This window comes from Cervus elaphus, chromosome 12 (genome assembly GCF_910594005.1).
Source record: "Cervus elaphus chromosome 12, mCerEla1.1, whole genome shotgun sequence".
Classification (NCBI taxonomy): Eukaryota; Metazoa; Chordata; class Mammalia; order Artiodactyla; family Cervidae; genus Cervus; species Cervus elaphus.
The window spans coordinates 95,443,317-95,462,306 of record NC_057826.1 but is presented as its reverse complement, the minus strand read 5'-3'; the positions used below and the strand labels follow the sequence as shown (position 1 = coordinate 95,462,306).

Genomic DNA, 18,990 nt, shown 5'->3' with positions numbered 1-18,990 from the left:
AAGAATTCTGGTAGCAACTGCTTGTTCCCAGACCACATGAAGACAGAGTGCTCTTGGCGCTAAGAGTGGAGGCGTGACTTCCTACTGTGGCAGGGGGAGTGGGTCTCCTGGTGGGCTAGGTCTACAGTGTGGATTTGGGCGATATTCCCAGAGAAGCTTGCACCTCTAGCTCTCCACTGATTCATAAGCAGTTTATTCCCTGTATTAATTCCCTTTCACTTTTCTGCAAGTGAACTCTGGCTGATAAGATAGGTTAAAAGGGAGAAAAAGTATACAATTTTCTTCAAATGTGCTGGAAAGGCATTTGATGAATTTCAACATCCATAATTAATTTTAAAAATCTTCACAATATAGGAAAGATCCATATTTCTTAAAAGCCAGTGTTTATGTTTAGTTAGGAAACACTAGAAGTACTCCCATTAAAATCAACAACAAGACAATTATGTCCACAGTCACCACTATTATTTAGCGTAACTCTAGAGGCTTAACCAATGCAATTAGACAAGAGAAATATATAAGAGGTATAAACACTAGAAGAGTCGTACATTATTATTATTCATAGATAACCGTATACCTGCAAAACCCAATAAACTCAGTTAAAAATCTGTTATAAACAATATGAGAATTTATGAGAAGGATGGATACCAGATTAGTGTGCAAAAATGAACTGCCTTCATTCATAGAAACAACCAGTCAGAAGACATCATGGATATGCCAATTTTAAAAAAGAAAAAAAAAGAAATAAACACCAAAATTGCAATAGCAAAAAAGGAAAATACCTAAAGTTAAACTGAAACACAGGTCCTAACAAAGATGACATTGAAATTAGTCACTCTTTTAGAGAGAACTCATACGAAAGGATAACTTTCTTACCCGGGTATGTCTGAAAGTGCTTTTATTTTGCCCGTACCTGAAGGAGAGCTTGGCTCAGTACAGTACTCTAGAGAAAGAAAGAAATTCTCCCTCAGAAACACTGAAGATACTGTTCTCTTTTCTATTATATCCAGTATTGCCACCGAGAAGTCCAGGAACAATCTGATTCTTTTCTATCTATAGCTAATCTCGTCCTTTAACTTGGAAGCTCTTTAGAAAAGCAAAAACAAAAGCAAATCATCTTGCTATTTACTGTGAGAGATTTGAGCAGAACTCAAAGCCTACCAAATCCAGGAGAGCACTAGCGTGTCCTCTCCATTACGTCTGACCCCAGAATGTCTATTTAATGTAGAAAACCGAACACCAAAAGTGTAAGCAAAATTAATCTTCAACCAATTCAGTTCGTATTCTTCAATGTCTTCCTACCAGTGAAATTTGAGAACCTCATCTTTGTTTCATTTCTAAACAGAAAACGGCATTTTAGTTTTTATCCACCAGATGGCACCTGAGAAACGATAAACAACAGTAGAGAGACTGATTCTTAACAAAAGAACATATTTTCATCTTTTATGCATGAAAGTTAGAATGTTCTTCTTAGGATATACCAGCATTTAGGGTATGAAGGCACATACCAGTTAAAAGCCAGGCAGGAAAATAAAAACATTCACTCCCATATTCAGATTCTCAAATACAGTCAACTGACATTCAGTCTCTCAAATAGATTTCACTTTCCCACATTTTATACTAAACCTAAGAGGTCTTTTTAGTGAAAACTGTTAGAATAGTTTTTAATACTACTAATTTCTATATGATATAAACAGTTAAAAAACTCAACTACTTATTTCAGAATGTAAACCAAAAGATTAGAGACTTGTAACTTTGAAGTTAACAAGTTAATGTTTACCAATAATCTTGTTCGTCTTTGGTAATCTATTATTCCCTATTGTGTGTGACAAGACTCCTTAAATGACCTACAAACCCTGCATTTTGTGGCCCTGTCCATCTTCCTGTTTCCCACTTCTTCTAAACAGAAAATTAGAACCTATTTGGACACATATACAAAATGAGGACTAACTTTAGACAGAGTTACCAAATACGAGAGCAATTAAGTGTCTTTTTTTTAACAACTATTTTTGTCCACTGGCCAAGTGGTATGTGGATAACAAAACCACTGGTCATTTATGAAGCTAATCCTAGGTGAATTTACACTTATATTTTTTTATCACCCTCATTCACTCACTCAGGAATCAAGCACAGATATGACACTAGATCCTTTCATAGAGCTTTCTTCCTTCCTGGGGAAATTACTGGGGTTTGTCAAGTAGGACACTGCAGTGCAATTACCACCTCTTAGCTGGGTGCAAGGGTGGAGCAGCTCTTCCAGCCAGGAAAGGGCTTGGATGGGGGCTTTCCCAAGCACTGCCACAGCATGGCACAGGGATCATGAATGGAATTATTCCATGAGTCATCCCATAAGTATTAACCACATATTCAGCAGCTGTTTTATTGACTAATCATTAAGTGCCAGTTACACTGATTCAAGCTGGGGCTACAATGCCAAATGAGACATGTCCTTGCCCCTAAAACGCTTACGACCCTTTAGGGAAGACAGATTTTCAAGGAAAACCAACGAGTGACGTCCAGCATGGCCCACATAAATACGACATACAGTATATCATGGGAACACCCAGCCCAGTGTAAATTAGATTTGGGATCAGAGGTCCTCAAGACAGTTTTCTTAAAGAGGAGACAGCCAAGGTCGGTTTTCAAGGACAAAGAAAGGGCAAACAACTTTTTAGAAGAGAAAATAATCTGAGAGAGGGCACAGAGAAATGAGACACAAAGGCTCATTTAGGGAACTAGAGGGCAGTTAACTAGAGGGCAGTTAACTAGAAGCCAGTTAACTAGAAGCCAGTTAATTCGTCCGCTGCCGCTCTCACAGCCCAACCCTACCCAGTGAATAATTCCCTTTTTTTTTGCACATGAGAAAAAAATAGAGATAATAGAAAAGTTTCAAAATGAGTGACAGTTAAAGGAAACACAGGTTTACAAGTCAGCACAAGCTGCTATTACCAGTTATCGAGAAAAAACAATTGACTCTAGTGAGAATGTACTGCATCTGCAAGAGATGCTCCTGTAGTCTGGGTTGTAAGAAGCCTACAGGAAAAGCTGATGAGCTGCCGCTTTCTAAGGAGATGCCATCAGGAAAGCAACAGTGAGGAGACATGTAGTGAGGGAGGCTGGAGTATGCCTGTGGCTGGTAACATGTAGAGTTAAAGCTCCATCTCATGGGATGTGTTCAGTAAGACCAGATAAGCTACTGCATCTCAAGGCAGCCAATCAGGGGACGGGAAAAGGAAGGAATTTATGTGTTAGCTCTTCCCCACTCCTCATTTTCCCACTGGTCATGAGTCGGCCCCGTGGAGCATTAACTACCCTGGCAAGGCATGACTCAGTCTCCCCAGGCATGGAGGGGAAGCTGAGGTCATACTGCTTCACTGAAGGGGGCATTTGTCATGCTATGTGGCTACTCATTACCTTTGGGCTCATTCTGTATTTGGAGAATGTACTAATTTAAGAGTCTGCTCTCCCGAGAAGTCATAAACTCTTTTGGCACCTTAGATTTGAGGATGTAGGGTCCAGATTCTGCCAATCAGACCCACCTGACCGAGAACTCGGGGAAGTGAGCACGGTACCTTACAGAATCCATCCTGACAGGTAGACGGAGAAGCAGCACCTTCTAGAGACCGTGGCCAGAGGCCCTAGCAGTAGCCTTTAGTTTCTAGCACTGGGGGTGGAAGATGGGCTGTCTGGACTTAGAGAGACAGGGATAGTGGGGTATCTTCTAGAGCCATCCTCCTAGGTAACTTGCGTGTAGCTCCTGGTCTCAGAGCATCCACAGAGCATCCATGGTTGATTCTCTTGTCCTCACTAAGATTCTGAGAACTACTTAAAACCTTTAATAAAAAAAAATTTTTTTTTTTGCTTAAACTAACCAGAGTATGTGTTTTTTTTTTAACTCTGGAACCTTGAAAGATTCATGTAGCCTAAAAATAAATTTGGAGTTGTCTTTAAATCATGATATACTTCTAATCTTAGATCTGCTCATTTATGTGAAACATGTCTCATTAATTTCAATTCCATATCCTATAATCAAAGAGTCTGAGGCATAGAAGGATCCTTTCAGAGACATTTTATCACTTACCTTTGGCTTTGAGCAGATCTTTATATCACACCCACACTCATTTGAGGGAACCGAGTTTCTCCTGAAACAAACAAAAAAAAGGTAATTTTTACTAGCTCAAATGTTTTTCTGTCAGTCATCCAATGAGCAGGGCTGAGAGGCCACTCTTGGGAAATTTTATTTATGTGAGAGACAGGTGAAGGGCCTACAGGCTGTAACCTAATTTAGTCAAACACTTCTGGTACAAAAATAAACAGTGGCCTAAAAATCAGTAATTTTACTGTAATATCTAGAGAAACCAGGTCACTATTTCCAGCCCTAAGTTTGTCCCCTGGTCTCTTAGCATTTAACTATGTCATGAATTTCCTTTTGATAAGGTTTATTAACAAACTTAAAGTAAGAATAAAAAATTTAAGGCAAAACCCACAGTGAAGATCCACAGTGAAAAACAAAAGCACTGGGACAAAATATCTTTGACCAGCATTGTTAAAACAAGCCTGTCAAATGCCAGAAGTTTATCCAGGGCACTTGAGCAGTTCACTTTAGGGAAATAGTCAAATGGCCCATAATGTTGTCTCAATTGAAATTCAAGTTCACCAGATATTTCTCAACTGAGAGAGGTCCCAGTGAAGTAGTTGAGGGTTTATGGACTCGCTTACATGCGTGCATGCTAAGTCGCTTCAGTCATGGCCAACTCTGTGGGGCCCTATGGACTGTAGCCCACCAGGCTCCTCTATCCATGGGATTTTCCAGGCAAGAACACTGGAGTGGATTGCTGTGCCCTCCTCCAGGGTGGACTCTTGAGTCAGACCTAAATTCAAACCTAGATTCTCCCATTGACCCACTAGCTGTGCAAACCAGGGGCAAATTACTTAACTCTCTGCTTCCAGTCATTTTCTTTGCGTGTCTGGGTGGGTTGTTTGTAAGGTTTAAATTAGGTGATGGTTTAAATAAGGTTGTAGAGCTGTCTGCACCCTGGCAGAGCCCAGCAAGAGCCCCAGAGCCCCAGGCCCTGTTTTCCCACACACACGTGCTTCCCTTTAAACCTTTCTCAGAGGAGCACTCTGTGGAGAAAGCAAAATGTGTGGTTCCAGGAAAGACTGGCTTTTCTAAGCCACCAAATTAGATGAAAAGCTTTTTTTATTTTATAAACTTCATTTAGAAAATACATTTTGTTACATGATTAGAGCAAATGCCCAATATTTAATTTGCTTCAGTAAAATCAGGGGCCAATCCTCTTTCAGTTCATTAAAAATAAAATCCTACTAGAAGACACGCTTCTCATCTGTCCCACTTTAAAATTCTCACTCGAACCTGTGTCTATTAGAAATTCAGAATTCTTGCTAGAGTTAATATTTCTTAAGTCTGTTCAGACCAACATTCCATAATTTACATGAAGAATATTAAAGCTTGGTCAAGACTATAACATTTTCAGATCATTTGCTTGACATTTAAAACTTCTGGATTTAAATATGGAATTGAATTTATTTTTTTTTTTTATAATTGTCTAGTATGTAAGTTCTGTGAGTTTTTTTTTTTTTTTTTTTATAATTGTCTGTTTCCCTTCACTAGTATATAAGTTTTATTCTAGAATCTCACCTGGTACATAGTAGGAACTTAATAAGTCACTGTTGAGTGAATGAATGAATGGTGAGTGAACTGTTATAGCCACACTTTCCAGGAAACAGACTCACTCAGAAGGACAATGCAGATAGTGAAGTGCAGTTTATTACACCGGCGGGCCCAAGGCAGAGTCTCCTCTTAGCCAAGGACCCCGTCCAGCATTTGTGAAAATCTTTTATACCCCATGTGTATGTGTCCAAACCCACTATCCCAATTCCCTTGAGACTTACATAAACAAAGGAAGGGTAAATACAACTACAATAACCCCATCATTCACGTGTTATGTGTTCAAACAGTCAATAATCAATAAGCCCGCAGTTACATTCCAAATAGTTAATAACCGATAAGCCTGTGCTTACATTCTGATAGATAGTGTCCGGAGGCAGGGGTGATTAGTGTCTGTTTTCTCTTCTTTAAGATTCCCCTGCCCGGGGGGGGGTCTTATCCTTCCATTGTCATTCCCACAGGCGTTAAGCACAGAGTTCAGAGTCCACTGGAGAGGTGGCCGCACACGATCAGCACAGACAGGCCTGAGATGGAGTCCAGGCCCTATGAATTCCTTCTTCAGAACCAGTAAGCTTTTTGCCACACAACTGGAGAAATAGTATCTGGGCTAGAAAATAAGATCTGTATTAGGCTAAGCTTCTTTCATCTAAATATACAGAATATTACATGTAGTTTTTCTTTTCATTAAATTACTTTAAACTCTTCCCTGTTTTTGATTTCTAAAGCTTATCTAGAACTTTTCACATGTATGAAGTGTGCACATTTTACCTTGTATGCAGATTTAAATACATTTTCAATGAAAATATCCATGTACTATTGACAATTGCATTAGACATGTTTGTTCCTAAGAGACATTCCTGAAGAACAGATGCCTGCTTTCATGGTAGTCTTAGTTTGCCAGTATAGATAATTTAAGGGGCTGTTTAGATCTCACATTCTGTGTAGAATATTCGTCGAATTTTGGTAATAGTGCAAAAGAACTTATGGTTGAGGTCTTTCCAAGAGTTAATGACATCATTTCTTCCATATGACAAATCCAGTTTTAGTTTTTGTGAAAATATGAGAGAACTACTCTCGCATATGTAGCTTCATAAATGGCATAGTGGTAAAGAATCTGCCTGTCAATGTAGGAGATGTAAGAGATGTGGGTTTGATACCTGGGTCAGGACGATCCTCTGGAGTAGGAAATGGCAACACACTCCAGTATTCTTGCCAGGAAAACTCCATGGACGGAGGAGCCTACAGTCCACGGGGTCAGAGTCAAACATGACAGGGAATGAGCACACACTCTCACATACAACATGATTTTCCTTAATGGGCTTTTATACGTTAATAACGTTTCACTTTTTTTTTTTTAACTGGAAATGGAACCATTAACCAAAAGTTCAAAAGAGTTTATAAGTGATTTTTGTTCTCTTCTGAAAGAGGGACTTGATTGACCTTTTGACCACGCTGCTAGAGGAAAAACTACCTGAAAGGAAAAAATTACCTGCAGACATTTTGGTGAACTCGGCACTGAGGGAAATTTCATTTGTCTGCTGGCCTTAATGGCACTTTGATGAAGAGTAACAAGGAGGAATGGAATTGCTAGTTAAAACACACTTCCATAAAAAAAAAAAAAAAAAAAACCACACACTTCCATAGACTTTTCGGGTAGGGAAGTCCAGCCTAAGCGGCAGGAGACAGGATGCGCCTATCCGAAGATCTTCTTTTGGGAGCACATCCAGGAGAGCTCCGCCTGACACAGTCTCTGCCACGTTATACTAACAACACTCCAATGACACCTTGCTCTTTGACCCAAATTAATTTTCCCTAGAAAGTTCTTATTTTTTATTTTTTACCGTTCTTTACCTCAGACTTTTGGTAAATTGTGAGGTAAAAACCTTGCTGAGTCATTGATTCTTCATCAAACAACTACTTATTAAGGACCAGTCATGGACCAGGGAAATTCTAGGGTCTCACATAGTTCATGTACTCATGGAGGAAGATGCTTATCAAATAAGCAAATAAGATAATTTCAGTCAGTAGTGAGGGCTCTGCACAGAATGGAAGAGGAAGATGTAATGGAGGACGTGAGTGGGAGATCGTGAGAGAAAACGGGTTGGGGAAGTGCCGTCTGAGCTGAGATCCGCCACACGAGCGGGACGCGGCAGCCCCGTGGAGATGCGGGGACACGGCGTGCCAGGCAGGCGGAAGGGCGAGAGGAGCGGCACACACAGCTCGGGCAGGACAGCCTGGCACCTGCCGGGAGGAAAGGAGGCTGATGCCACGGATCCCAGTGAGCAGGCGGGAGGAGGGTGGCAAATTGAGGTCAGAGAAGTAGCAGGGCAGGTCGCAGAATTCTGATTTTAGGTTAAAATGAGAAGTTGGTGAAAGATTTTAGTCAAAGGAAGGACATAATCTGGTCTGTGTCTTCACAGATGGAGCAGCATGCTGTGTGACAAATGGATCTATGTTAGCTTTGGACTGATACCAATTCATCCAGGAGTTCTCCCGGGTCAGTGAAAGGGCTGTTATTTTTATTTTCTGTTTTTGGCAAATCTGGATGAGTTTCTCTTTCTCCTTATCTTTAGACTTGACCTCCAGAAATAGCAGGGCCTTCTAGGTGATAACCTTTCCCATCCCCAGACGACATGACCATCGTGATCTAGGATAGGAGAAAAGCAGTCCACTGCCTCTTGCTTTCCTAGCAAACACATTTTGTTTGTCTGACCTGGAAAAGCCATGCTGCAGCTCTGCCAGGACCCAGGGATTTTTGACAGGTCAGCTATACTCAATTAATCAGAGTGACTGCAGTTTCCTCTGAAAGTAGGAACCAGTTCCATCAGGTTACGGCCCTCATGACACTGGCCTGTAACGGAGGCCTAAAACATGGCCAACTGTATGGGTTTCCTTAGTGTGAGGCTTCAGAATGACAACTGAAGGATAAACTACTTGAAGTCTGAACTGCACTAGGCCCTCAGTGGATGGGGCGAGACTGTGCTCTAAGACCCGTGTGTCAACTTTAACAGGAACAGTGACGACGACAGTCACCACTTCTTGAACACTGAGTTTTCGCCAAGCATTCATCCAACTCAGGTGTTGGCAAACTTTTGTAAAGGACCAGACAGAAAACATTCTCAGTTTGTGGGCCAGATGGTCTCGTTGCACGCAGAGCACAATTCTGCTGTTGCAGTGGGAAGGCAGCCAGAGGTAACAGGGAAGGAACGGGTACGGCTGTGTTCCAGCGACACTGAATTTTCCCAAACAGGGGTGGGGCTGGATGAGGTCCATAGGACACAGCGTGATGGCCCCTGATCTAGATGACTTACTTGTATTAACTTACTTGATCTTCAAAGCACTCTGATTATACCACAGATGAACTGTGGCACAGACAGGTGGTGTAGAGGGCATAGCGCGTACCCTAGAGCTGAAGGTCACACCCACACAGCGTGACTCTGGGCACTGAGCACAGAGTCAGCTCAAGTGTGGCATGACCAGGACTCGCCCTGAGCTCAGCCATCTACAGACTCCATCAGCAAGTTTTACAGGTTATCTGGATTCTTTCTAAGAGGCCTACCTCACAGGACTGTCAGAGAACAACATCTCGGGGAATGTAATGAACCAAACAGCACAATGCTTATACCAGCACAGTGCTTTGGAGGACCTGCCAAGTCACTACACACTTCTGTGTCCTTTGGATGTGATATTTGAGGGATACCTGCAGTCTCTGGGCTACTGGGGGCACTTGTGCCTGGGTATCTGTGAACATCTTGGCAGTTCACAGAAGAACTGTAATATTAGCAGTCACATGGAACAATGGTTCAAAATTGGGAAAGAAATATGTCAAGGCTGTATACTGTCACCCTGCTTATTTAACTTACATGCAGAGTACATCATGTGAAATGCCAGGCTGGATGAAGCACAAGCTAGCATCAAGACTGCCGGGAGAAATATCAATAACCTCAGATATGCAGATGACACCACCCTTATGGCAGAAAGCGGAGAGGAACTAAAGAGCCTCTTGATGAAGGTGAAAGAGGAGAGTGAAAAAGCTGGCTTAAAGCTCAACATTCAAAAAACTAAGATCATGGCATCTGGTCCCATCACTTCACGGCAGATAGATGGGGAAACAATGGAAATAGTGACAGACTTTATTTTCTTGGGCTCCCAAAATCACTGTGGATGGTGACTGCAGCCATTAAATTAAAAGACGCTTGCTCCTTAGAAGGAAAGCTATGACCAACCTAGACAGCATATTAAAAAGCAGAGACATTACTTTGCCCACTAAGGTCCATCTAGTCAAAGCTATGGCTTTTCCAGTAGTCATGTATGGATGTGAGAGTTGGGCCATAAAGAAGGCTGAATGCCAAAGAATTAATGCTTTTGAGCTGTGGTGTTAAAGAAGACTCTTGAGAGTCTCTTGGACTGCAAGATCCAACCAGTCAACCCTAAAGGAAATCAATCCTGAATATTCACTAGAAGGACTGATGTTAAAGCTCCAATACTTTGGCCACCTGATACGAAGGGCTGACTCATTAGAAAAGACCCTGATGCTGGGAAAGATTGAAGGCAGGAGGAGAAGGGGACGATAGAGGATGAGTTGTATGGCATCACTAACTCAATGGACATGAATCTGAGCAAGTTCTGAGAGATAGTGAAGGATAGGGAAGCCTGGCGTGCAGCAGTCCATGGAGCCGCGAAGAGTCGGACTTAACTGAGCAACTGAACAACAACAACAAAGAGCTCTCCGGACTTCCCAGGTGGCTCAATGGTCAAGAACCTGCCTGCCAATGCAGGAGACACAGGTTTGATCCTGGGTCGGGAAGATCCCCCGGAGGAGGAAATGGCAACCCCTTCCAGTGTTCTTGCTTGAAAAATTCCATGAACAGAGGAGCCTGGTGGGCTATAGTCCATCGGTTCGCAAAGAGTCGGACACAACTGAGCATACACACAAGATTTTTATACTTCTGTTTTTACCCCTACATATCCCTCTGATTATTGTGAGGATCAAATAAATGGGAAAGAAATACAGAGAATAGTGGAGAATAAAGATTTTCTGGGATAAAAGAAATTCGGTAGCATAGACTATACATAGAGTGAGACATTTTATGCTTTATTTCTCTAAATATATGGATAAGCATGTTGGGGAACTCTCCTGGATTTTTAAGAGATTAATAAACATACCTGGGTTAAATACATGGGGAGGCTTCAAATACCCATCATCCAGTTTATTCTAACCGTATCACCTGCATAGCTAGTTCCATACCAACACCTGGAGTCTGACGGCGCTGGAACACACAGAGCTCATTCAGTTGCACCAGCATCATACACCCTTATGTGTGTGTGTGTGTTTGTGTTCAGCTCTATGCAATTTTATCCCACATGTAGATGAATGTAACCACCACCACAATCAAGACACAGAACTGTGTCAACACCAGGCTGCCTCCTGCTACTCTTTTATAGCTATGCCCTCTCTGCTTAAACCGTGGCAACCACTAATCTGCTCTCCATAGTGCTATATGTTGCTACTTCAAGAAGGTTACACAAATGGAGTCATACAGTATGTAATACCATATATTTTGAGATTGGCTCTTTAACTCAGCATAACTCCTATTGTGTATATTAATAGTTCATCTTTTTATTGCTGAGAATGGATGGACCCCAGTTTGCTTAACCTCTTAGGCACTGAGGGACAGCTGGGTTGCTTCCAGTTTGGGGTTATAATGAATACAGCTGCAGTGACTATTTGTGTACAAGTTTTACGTAAACATACACTTTCATTTCTCTGGGATAAATCCCCCAAAGGGCAATTGCTGGGTCATATGATAAGCACATGTTTAGTAGTAAAGACTACCAAACTGTATTCTGGAGTAACTCTATCACTTTACTCCTATTTGTTTTTAAAGCATACGTTAAGTAAGAAAACTCCTTTGCTATCTAATATTAACTACAGTATTTACTTTGTGATTCTTAAAATTACAGGGAAGCCTGGCATGCTGCAGGCCATGGGGTCACAAACAGTCTGATATGACTTAGCGACTGAACAACAACAAATTTTTAAAAACTTAATGAAGTCATTATTTTTCCACCTCATAAGTTACAAACCTAACCTTATATCAGATATGTTTTTAACTTAAAATCCACCCAACGATGGAAGAGAATGAATGTAATCCTCTTCTCTTCATGTCCCTATTACTGAACACATTTTATGCAGTTGATCTTTCTTGATGTTTTCCTCTCTAATCTTATAAAAACAAGACAGTCTCTGTAAGACTCAGGAACATATTTTTCTCGTCTTTTTATAAGACAAGAATATAAAGCAAAATGAAAACAAAGGATTCTTCCAACATCCTATAGTTTAAGAGCAGAAAATATAAGCTCTTACTGAGTTGACTCAAAAGTACATTTAAAAAACACAGAGGAAGTTGATTTTTAATCCCTTCTTTTCCTTTACATTTTTATGTAGGTAGACCAAAAGGTCAAATAGGAGAAACTTTTCTTTCTGAAAAAAAATCAAAAAGTGCTTAGAAGGAAACATAGTGTTCTATATATAAAGAACAAACAGAAACGAGGTCAGCCGAGGTGACACAATTTCACTGATTTCAGAAGAAAGGAGTTCGTGATCTCAGCTGCCATATTTATGACTCAACCGACAAGTCTTTGTTGAGAATCCATGATATGCCAGACACCACGCTAGGTGTAGTAGGGATATAGGAGTTTAAAAACATAGGATACTTTCCAACCACTTCCTGTCCAGCTGGGAGAGGCACTGTCCCACATAAAGAGATGGGAGATAGAAACAGAACAGCATGTACTTAATGATAATAGCGGCACTTACACTGATTGTGGGCCAAACACTGGGCAGAGTGCTTTGCATGTTCCTCGTTACTCAGTCCTCACAACAACCCTATGAGGTCACTGCCGTCATTCCCATTTTACAGGTGAGGAAACTGAGGCTTGGAGAGTCAGTTAAAATGCCACATGTCTCTTGTAACAGTCTGCTTTTCCATGTTTACTAAAAACCAGACGGCTTTTGGTTATGTCCTCATGTACAACACCTTTGCTGCCCCAAGGAGGAGTGAAGAAGCCCTCTCTCCACAAGTGTGTGGCCTGAGCTGGGCAGCAGCTGCCGGGCACAGGCATGGCACAGAGGCTCACTCATGTCAGTTCAGTTCAGTCGCTCCGTCGTGTCTGACTATCTGCCACCCCATGGACTGCAGCACGCCAGGATTCCCTGTCCATCAACAACTCCTGGATCCTGCTCAAACTCATGTCCATCACGTCGGGGATGCCACCGAACCAACTCATCCTCTGATGTCCCTTTCTCCTCCTGCCTTCAATCTTTCCCAGAATCAGGGTCCTTTCCAATGAGTCAGTTCTTCACATCAGGTGGCCAAAGTAATGGAGTTTCAGCTTCAGCATCAGTCCTTTCAATGAATATTCAGGACTTATTTCCTTTAGTACGGGCTGGTTGGATCTCCTTTCAGTCCAAGAGACTCTCAAAAGTCTTCTCCAACACCATAGTTCAAAAGCATCAATTCTTCAGCAGTCAGTTTTCTTTATAGTCCAACTCTCACATTGACATATGACTACTGGAAAAACCATAGCTTTGACTAGACAGACCTTTGTGGACAAAGTAATGTCTCTGCTTTTTAATATGCTGTCTAGGTTGGTCATAGCTTTTCTTCCAAGGAGCAAGTGTCTTAATTTCATGGCTGCAGTCACCATCTGCAGTGATTTTGGAGCCCAGAAAAATAAAGTCAGCCACTGTTTCTACTGTTTCCCCATCTATTTGCCATGAAGTGTTGGGACCAGATGCCATGATCTTAAGTTTCCTGAATGTTGAGCTTTAAGCCAACTTTTTCACTCTCCTCTTTCACTTTCATCAAGAGGCTCTTTAGTTCTTCTTCACTTTCTGCCATAAGGGTGGTGTCATCTGCATATCTGAGGTTATTGATTTTTCTCCTGGCAATCCTGATTCCAGCTTGTGCTTCCTCCAGTCCAGCGTTTCTCATGATGTACTCTGCATGTAAGTTAAATAAGCAGGGTGACAACATACAACCTTGACGTACTCCTTTCCCTATATGGAACCAGTCTGTTGTTTCATGTCCAGTTCTAACTGTTACTTCTTGACCTGCACACAGATTTCTCAGGAGACAGGAAAGGTGGCCTGGTATTCCCATCTCTTGAAGAATTTTCTACAGTTTGTCATGGTCCACACAGGCAAAGGCTTTGGCATAGTCAATAAAGCAGAAATAGATGTTTTTCTGGAACTCTCTTGCTTTTTTGATGATCCAGCAGATGTTGGCAATTTGATCTCTGGTTCCTCTGCCTTTTCTAAATCCAGCTTGAACATCTGGAAGTTCACGGTTCACGTACTGTTGAAGCCTGGCTTGGAGAATTTTGAGCATTACGTTACTAGCGTGTGAGATGAGTACAACTGTGTGGTAGTTTGAGCATTCTTTGGCATTGCCTTTCTTTGAGACTGGAATGAAAACTGACCTTTTCCAGTCCTGCGGCCACTGCTGAGTTTTCCAAATTTGCTGGCATATTGAGTGCAGCACTTTCACAGCATCATCTTTCAGGATTTGAAATATCTCAACTGAAATTCCATCACATCCACTAGCTTTGTTCGTAGTGATTGTTTCTAAGGCACACTTGACTTCACATTCCAGGATATCTGCTTCTAGGTGAGTGATCACACCATCGTGGATATCTGGGTCATAAAGATCTTTTTTGTATAGTTCTTCTGTGTATTCTGGCCACCTCTTCTTAATATCTTCTGCTTCTGTTAGGTCCATACCATTTCTGTCCTTTATTGACCATCTTTGCATGAAATGTTCCCTTAGTATCACTAATTTTCTTGCGGAGATGTCTAGTCTTTTCCATTCTATTGTTTTCCTCTATTTCTTTGCATTGATCACTGAGGAAGACTTTCTTATCTTTTCTTGCTATTCTGTGAAACTGCATTCAAACATGTATATCTTTCCTTTTCTCCTTTGCCTTTTGCTTCTCTTCTCAGCTATTTGTAAGGCTTCCTCAGACAACCATTTTGCCTTTTTGCATTTCTTTGTCTTGGGGATGGTCTTGATCACTGTGTCCTGTACAATGTCATGAACCTCTGTCCATAGTTCTTCAGGCACTCTGTCTATCCGATCTAATCTCTTGAATCTGTTTGTCACTTCCACTGTATAATCATAAGGGATTTGATTTAGGTCATGCCTGAATGGTCTAGTGGTTTTCCCTACTTTCTTCAATTTAAGTCTGAATTTGGCAATACGGAGTTCATGATCTGAGCCACAGTCAACCCCTGGCCTTGTTTTTGCTGACTCTATAGAGCATCTCCATCTTTGACTGCAAAGTATACAATCAATCTGATTTCAGTGTTGACCATCTGGGGATGTCCATGTGTAGTCTTCTCTTGTGTTGTTGGAAGAGGGTGTTTGCTATGACCAGTGCGTTCTCTTGGAAAAGCTCTGTTAGCCTTTGCCCTGCTTCCTTTTGCACTCTAAGGCCAAATTTGCCTGTTACTCCAAGTATCTCTTGACTTCCTACTTTTGTATTCCATTCCCCTATAATGACAAGGACATCTTTTTGGGGTGTTAGTTCTAGAAGGTCTTGTAGGTCTTCATAGAGCCATTCAACTTCAGCTTCTTCAGCATTACTGCTTGGGGCATAGACTTGGATTACTGTGATATTGAATCATTTGCCTTGGAAACGAACAGAGATCATTCTGTCACTTTTGAGACTGTACCCATGTACTGCATTTTGGACTCTTTTGTTGACTATGATGGCTACTCCATTTCTTCTAAGGAATTCTTGCCCGCAGTAGCAGATATAATGGTCATCTGAGTTAAACCTGCCCACTCATACATGTATATTCTGACATGTATATTCATCAATATACAGCTGTATACTGAACTCACCTGAGCTCCAGGAAGCTGGAGTTAGAGCCCAGATCTTTCCCATTCCAGACAACTCTTTTTCCTTTTTAAAATTTTTCCTTTGGCCATAGAACCCCCTTTTGAAACATTTTACACTGAGGAAAAGGAAAAAATAAGAATTGCTTTGGTTGAAGAATAGGTTTAGGGAGGGACTGGAGTCCCACCTGCCCTCACCAGCTTCCTCCCCTGGCCTCTGAGGGGCTCACACTGACAGTGACCGTTCGAAGCCCTGCTGACTCTAGACTCTGAACACGAGAGGCACGGACACTGGCTGGCCGCAAGGAGGTGAGAGTCATGAGGACAGACTTGGCAGCCAGTGAGCGGGTGAAGGTGTGGCGCCCCAAGGCCTGTGTCACCAGCCCCTCACCTGCTCGCTGACGCCAGGGTGTCACAGCTACGGAGTCGATGATCAGAGGCAGGTACTTTTAAAGGGGTGAAAGTTTAAGCTACTGACAGTTATCTGCACTTAAACCTAACAAAGAACCAAAGGTTTATAATAGCCAGGAGGCAGAAGAAAATGCAGAGGAAGAAGAAAAAGGCTGTTCAAACTAGCAAGCCAGGGGTTAAAAAGAAAATTTCTTGACTTGACAGTGTTGCAGAGATCCAGCCCTGAGTGTGGAGTTTGTGGCCAGAAACCTTCCCGTCACCTGAAGCGGGTGAAATCCTGTAAAACAGCAGAGATGGCTCAAGGCACAGCGCAGCTGGAGGAAGCAGTGCTTGGACGCTGGAACGGGACTTTTACACAGAGAATAGAATACAATTGTCCAGACTTCAGAAACTTGATACAAAACATGAGGTCATTGAGCTGCTCTTCAAAATGAGCAAATCTTTTAAAATAGATTTTACTGCTTCCAAAATTATTTTGTGTTCTTTGGAGGCTTGCTTTCTTACTCTGGTACCATGTGGTTTTCTTTTGATTTCTTAGATGAAAAGAAAATGATAAATATATTCAACATTTACAACAACTCCCAAATTATACATTTTCAAGAGACAGAACTTTCACCCTTGTGTTTCTGATGTAAGTCTTTGATACTCTGCCAGGATATGGTTTCGAGCCATCAATCCATCAGGATGATATAAAAATCTAACGTTTTCTGCCCCCACGAGCCACAGTGCGAGGCATTCAACAACGGCAAAAAAACTGGCACGACAGATGATGTTTCAGAGAGCCCACTGGCAGATTTCAAGGTCAGAGATTTCCAAAAGAGGAAAATTTCCTAGAGAGTTTCTATGTAAAGGTTCTTAATCTTTTTCCTGTGACAATTGTGAATCACTCATCTTCCCTTTGTGCAGAGCTGCAAGATCAGAATGAGATGTCAGAGCCCAAATGCCTACCTCTTCAAATCCTTTCAATTAACAAGATTCATATTTTAAAAATAAATAATAAAGCAATGCTAGAAAACAAGGACTGCTGCTAACAGATGTTTTGAAAATTCCCTGAGAGACAGCAAGAAGAAGTGGGTTGAGCGAGGACACTGTTGGAGAAGGCTGCTGCAGGCAAGGGTCTGTTCTGCCAAGTACCCCCGGGTCAGAGCCGCTGGGTTCCAGATACAGAGGTATGAGGCTCCCTCACTGTTGGGAGGAGATACTGGTACTTGCTTCACTGATGACAATGCGGTGGGATGGGTCAACATTTTAAATGTGCCATGATTTTCAAACCAGAAATTTCATTTCTAGAGAATTTCCTTAGAAAAATACATATATATGTGCCCAAAGAAAACAAAGATATTCATTACGGTAATGATGGCATTATGATATATGCATGTAACAGATACACAACAGTGGAGAAAAAAATGTGTACTGTCATGTAAATGTCATGTACTAGTATGTACTATCATGTAAAGGGTTCCATGATATTGTGCTAAGTTTTTTTTTAATTTATAAGTTTTTAAAAAGTAAAACAACACATGAGCCTAATTCCACTTACGTTAAAATTTTCAATGACTATTTTTCTAACCATAGATCTATAAATATGTATGTGTGTATTTACATAAATGGATATAAAATTTTCTGGAAGGGTATGCATCAAACTGCTAGCCGTGACTGTCTTCTTCTATATACTTCTATACACTTTAAACTCTTAAAACAAATTAGAATATATTTGTATATTATATAAATTTTTTAAACATTAAAGTTTTGAGAACAGAGAGGAAACCAGGTATTTCAAATATCAAGGAACATATTTAATAAATTGCTAATTAGTAGTTCACTGGTCAAGTAAAGATACCACTCTGTGCTTATTCTGAGTCTCACAGCTTTTAAAGATTGGTGATAGATGTTACAGTGGGGGCGGGGGCTGTGGTGGTTCCTCACGAGGCCTCTGTGGGTGCTCCCCGGCTGGGAGGAGCCGGAAGCCCCTTGTTACTGCCGCATGGACACTGCGTGGGAGGGAGGGTGTCTCCTTGCCGTTGGTGGCTGCCCTGGTGCCAGCTGGTGCTGACCCTGCAGAGTGGAAGGCCAGGTCCCGCACGCTCCACCCAACATCACAAAGGTGCAGGGCTGGTACTGTCGGGCAAGCACGGAGGCTTCTCACCTGGTCTTTTCTGACACCCTTTTCTGACAGTCTACTGAGGGTGGAAGTCTAGGCTCCCCACCCAACCTTCGCTGGGTGTCTGGCTGGAGGAGAGTGGTTATTATCTAAATGCTTTCTGTCTTATTAGACTGCCCTTTCCTGGGTCCTTTGGTTACAGACAGCAGGCTTTTGCTAGGCTTTATCTGTGTCTGTATCCATTGGCTTTTCTGAGGGGCTAGCTTCTTTAGCTCAAAGTCAGGAATAAAGAAGGCAGAAGGAAAAACCCAGAGAATTAAATACCAAGTTGTTCCATGGAGTCCTCTGGCTGATGATGGTCTGCCTCCTCGCTCTACCTTTTGGAGTATTTTTATTTTTGTTTTATATAAAATGTCTAGGGTTATTAGTTGCACCTGGTGGGAGGAGTAAAGAGAAGTGTGTCTACTCTACTCTATCCTTTTAGAAGTGGAAGTCCACTTTTTCCTTTGAAAATGTTCTCTTAGTCTACAAAAAAAAATGCTTATTCTGACAAGTAAAACAATAAAATATATATAAAGAAAACCTTAATAATATAAACTCTGCCACCATTATCCTCCTATTACTATTCCCCTTTCCAAGATAACCAATATTCCTGACCCAGGGGGTATTCATCTTTTTTCCATGTTAGTGCAAACATACATAAACAGAAGTATGCACTTTTATTTCTGTAAAAATGGTTTTCTACTTGTCAAAGACAAGCAAGCTTCTCATTGCATTGAAGTTTAGAAATTACTGCACTATTATTAAAATAGTGGAGGGGACATTAACAAAGAGAACTGCTGTTCAAAACTACAGAAGATACTCTGTGCTTTTATCATGTGAGAGAAAAA

The 18,990-nt window shown here is 41.5% G+C and overlaps 1 protein-coding gene across 1 annotated transcript in view; it reads right to left on the bottom strand.

The window, feature by feature from the left end:
• The window catches only part of CCDC112 (coiled-coil domain containing 112), a 125,671-nt gene that overhangs the window by 38,561 nt on the left and 68,120 nt on the right, over positions 1 to 18,990 (bottom strand). Inside the window, exon 3 of the mRNA XM_043920799.1 lies at positions 4,079 to 4,139. Within this exon, the coding sequence (XP_043776734.1) occupies positions 4,079 to 4,139 (61 nt within the window). The remainder of the gene's footprint in view (positions 1 to 4,078; positions 4,140 to 18,990) is intronic.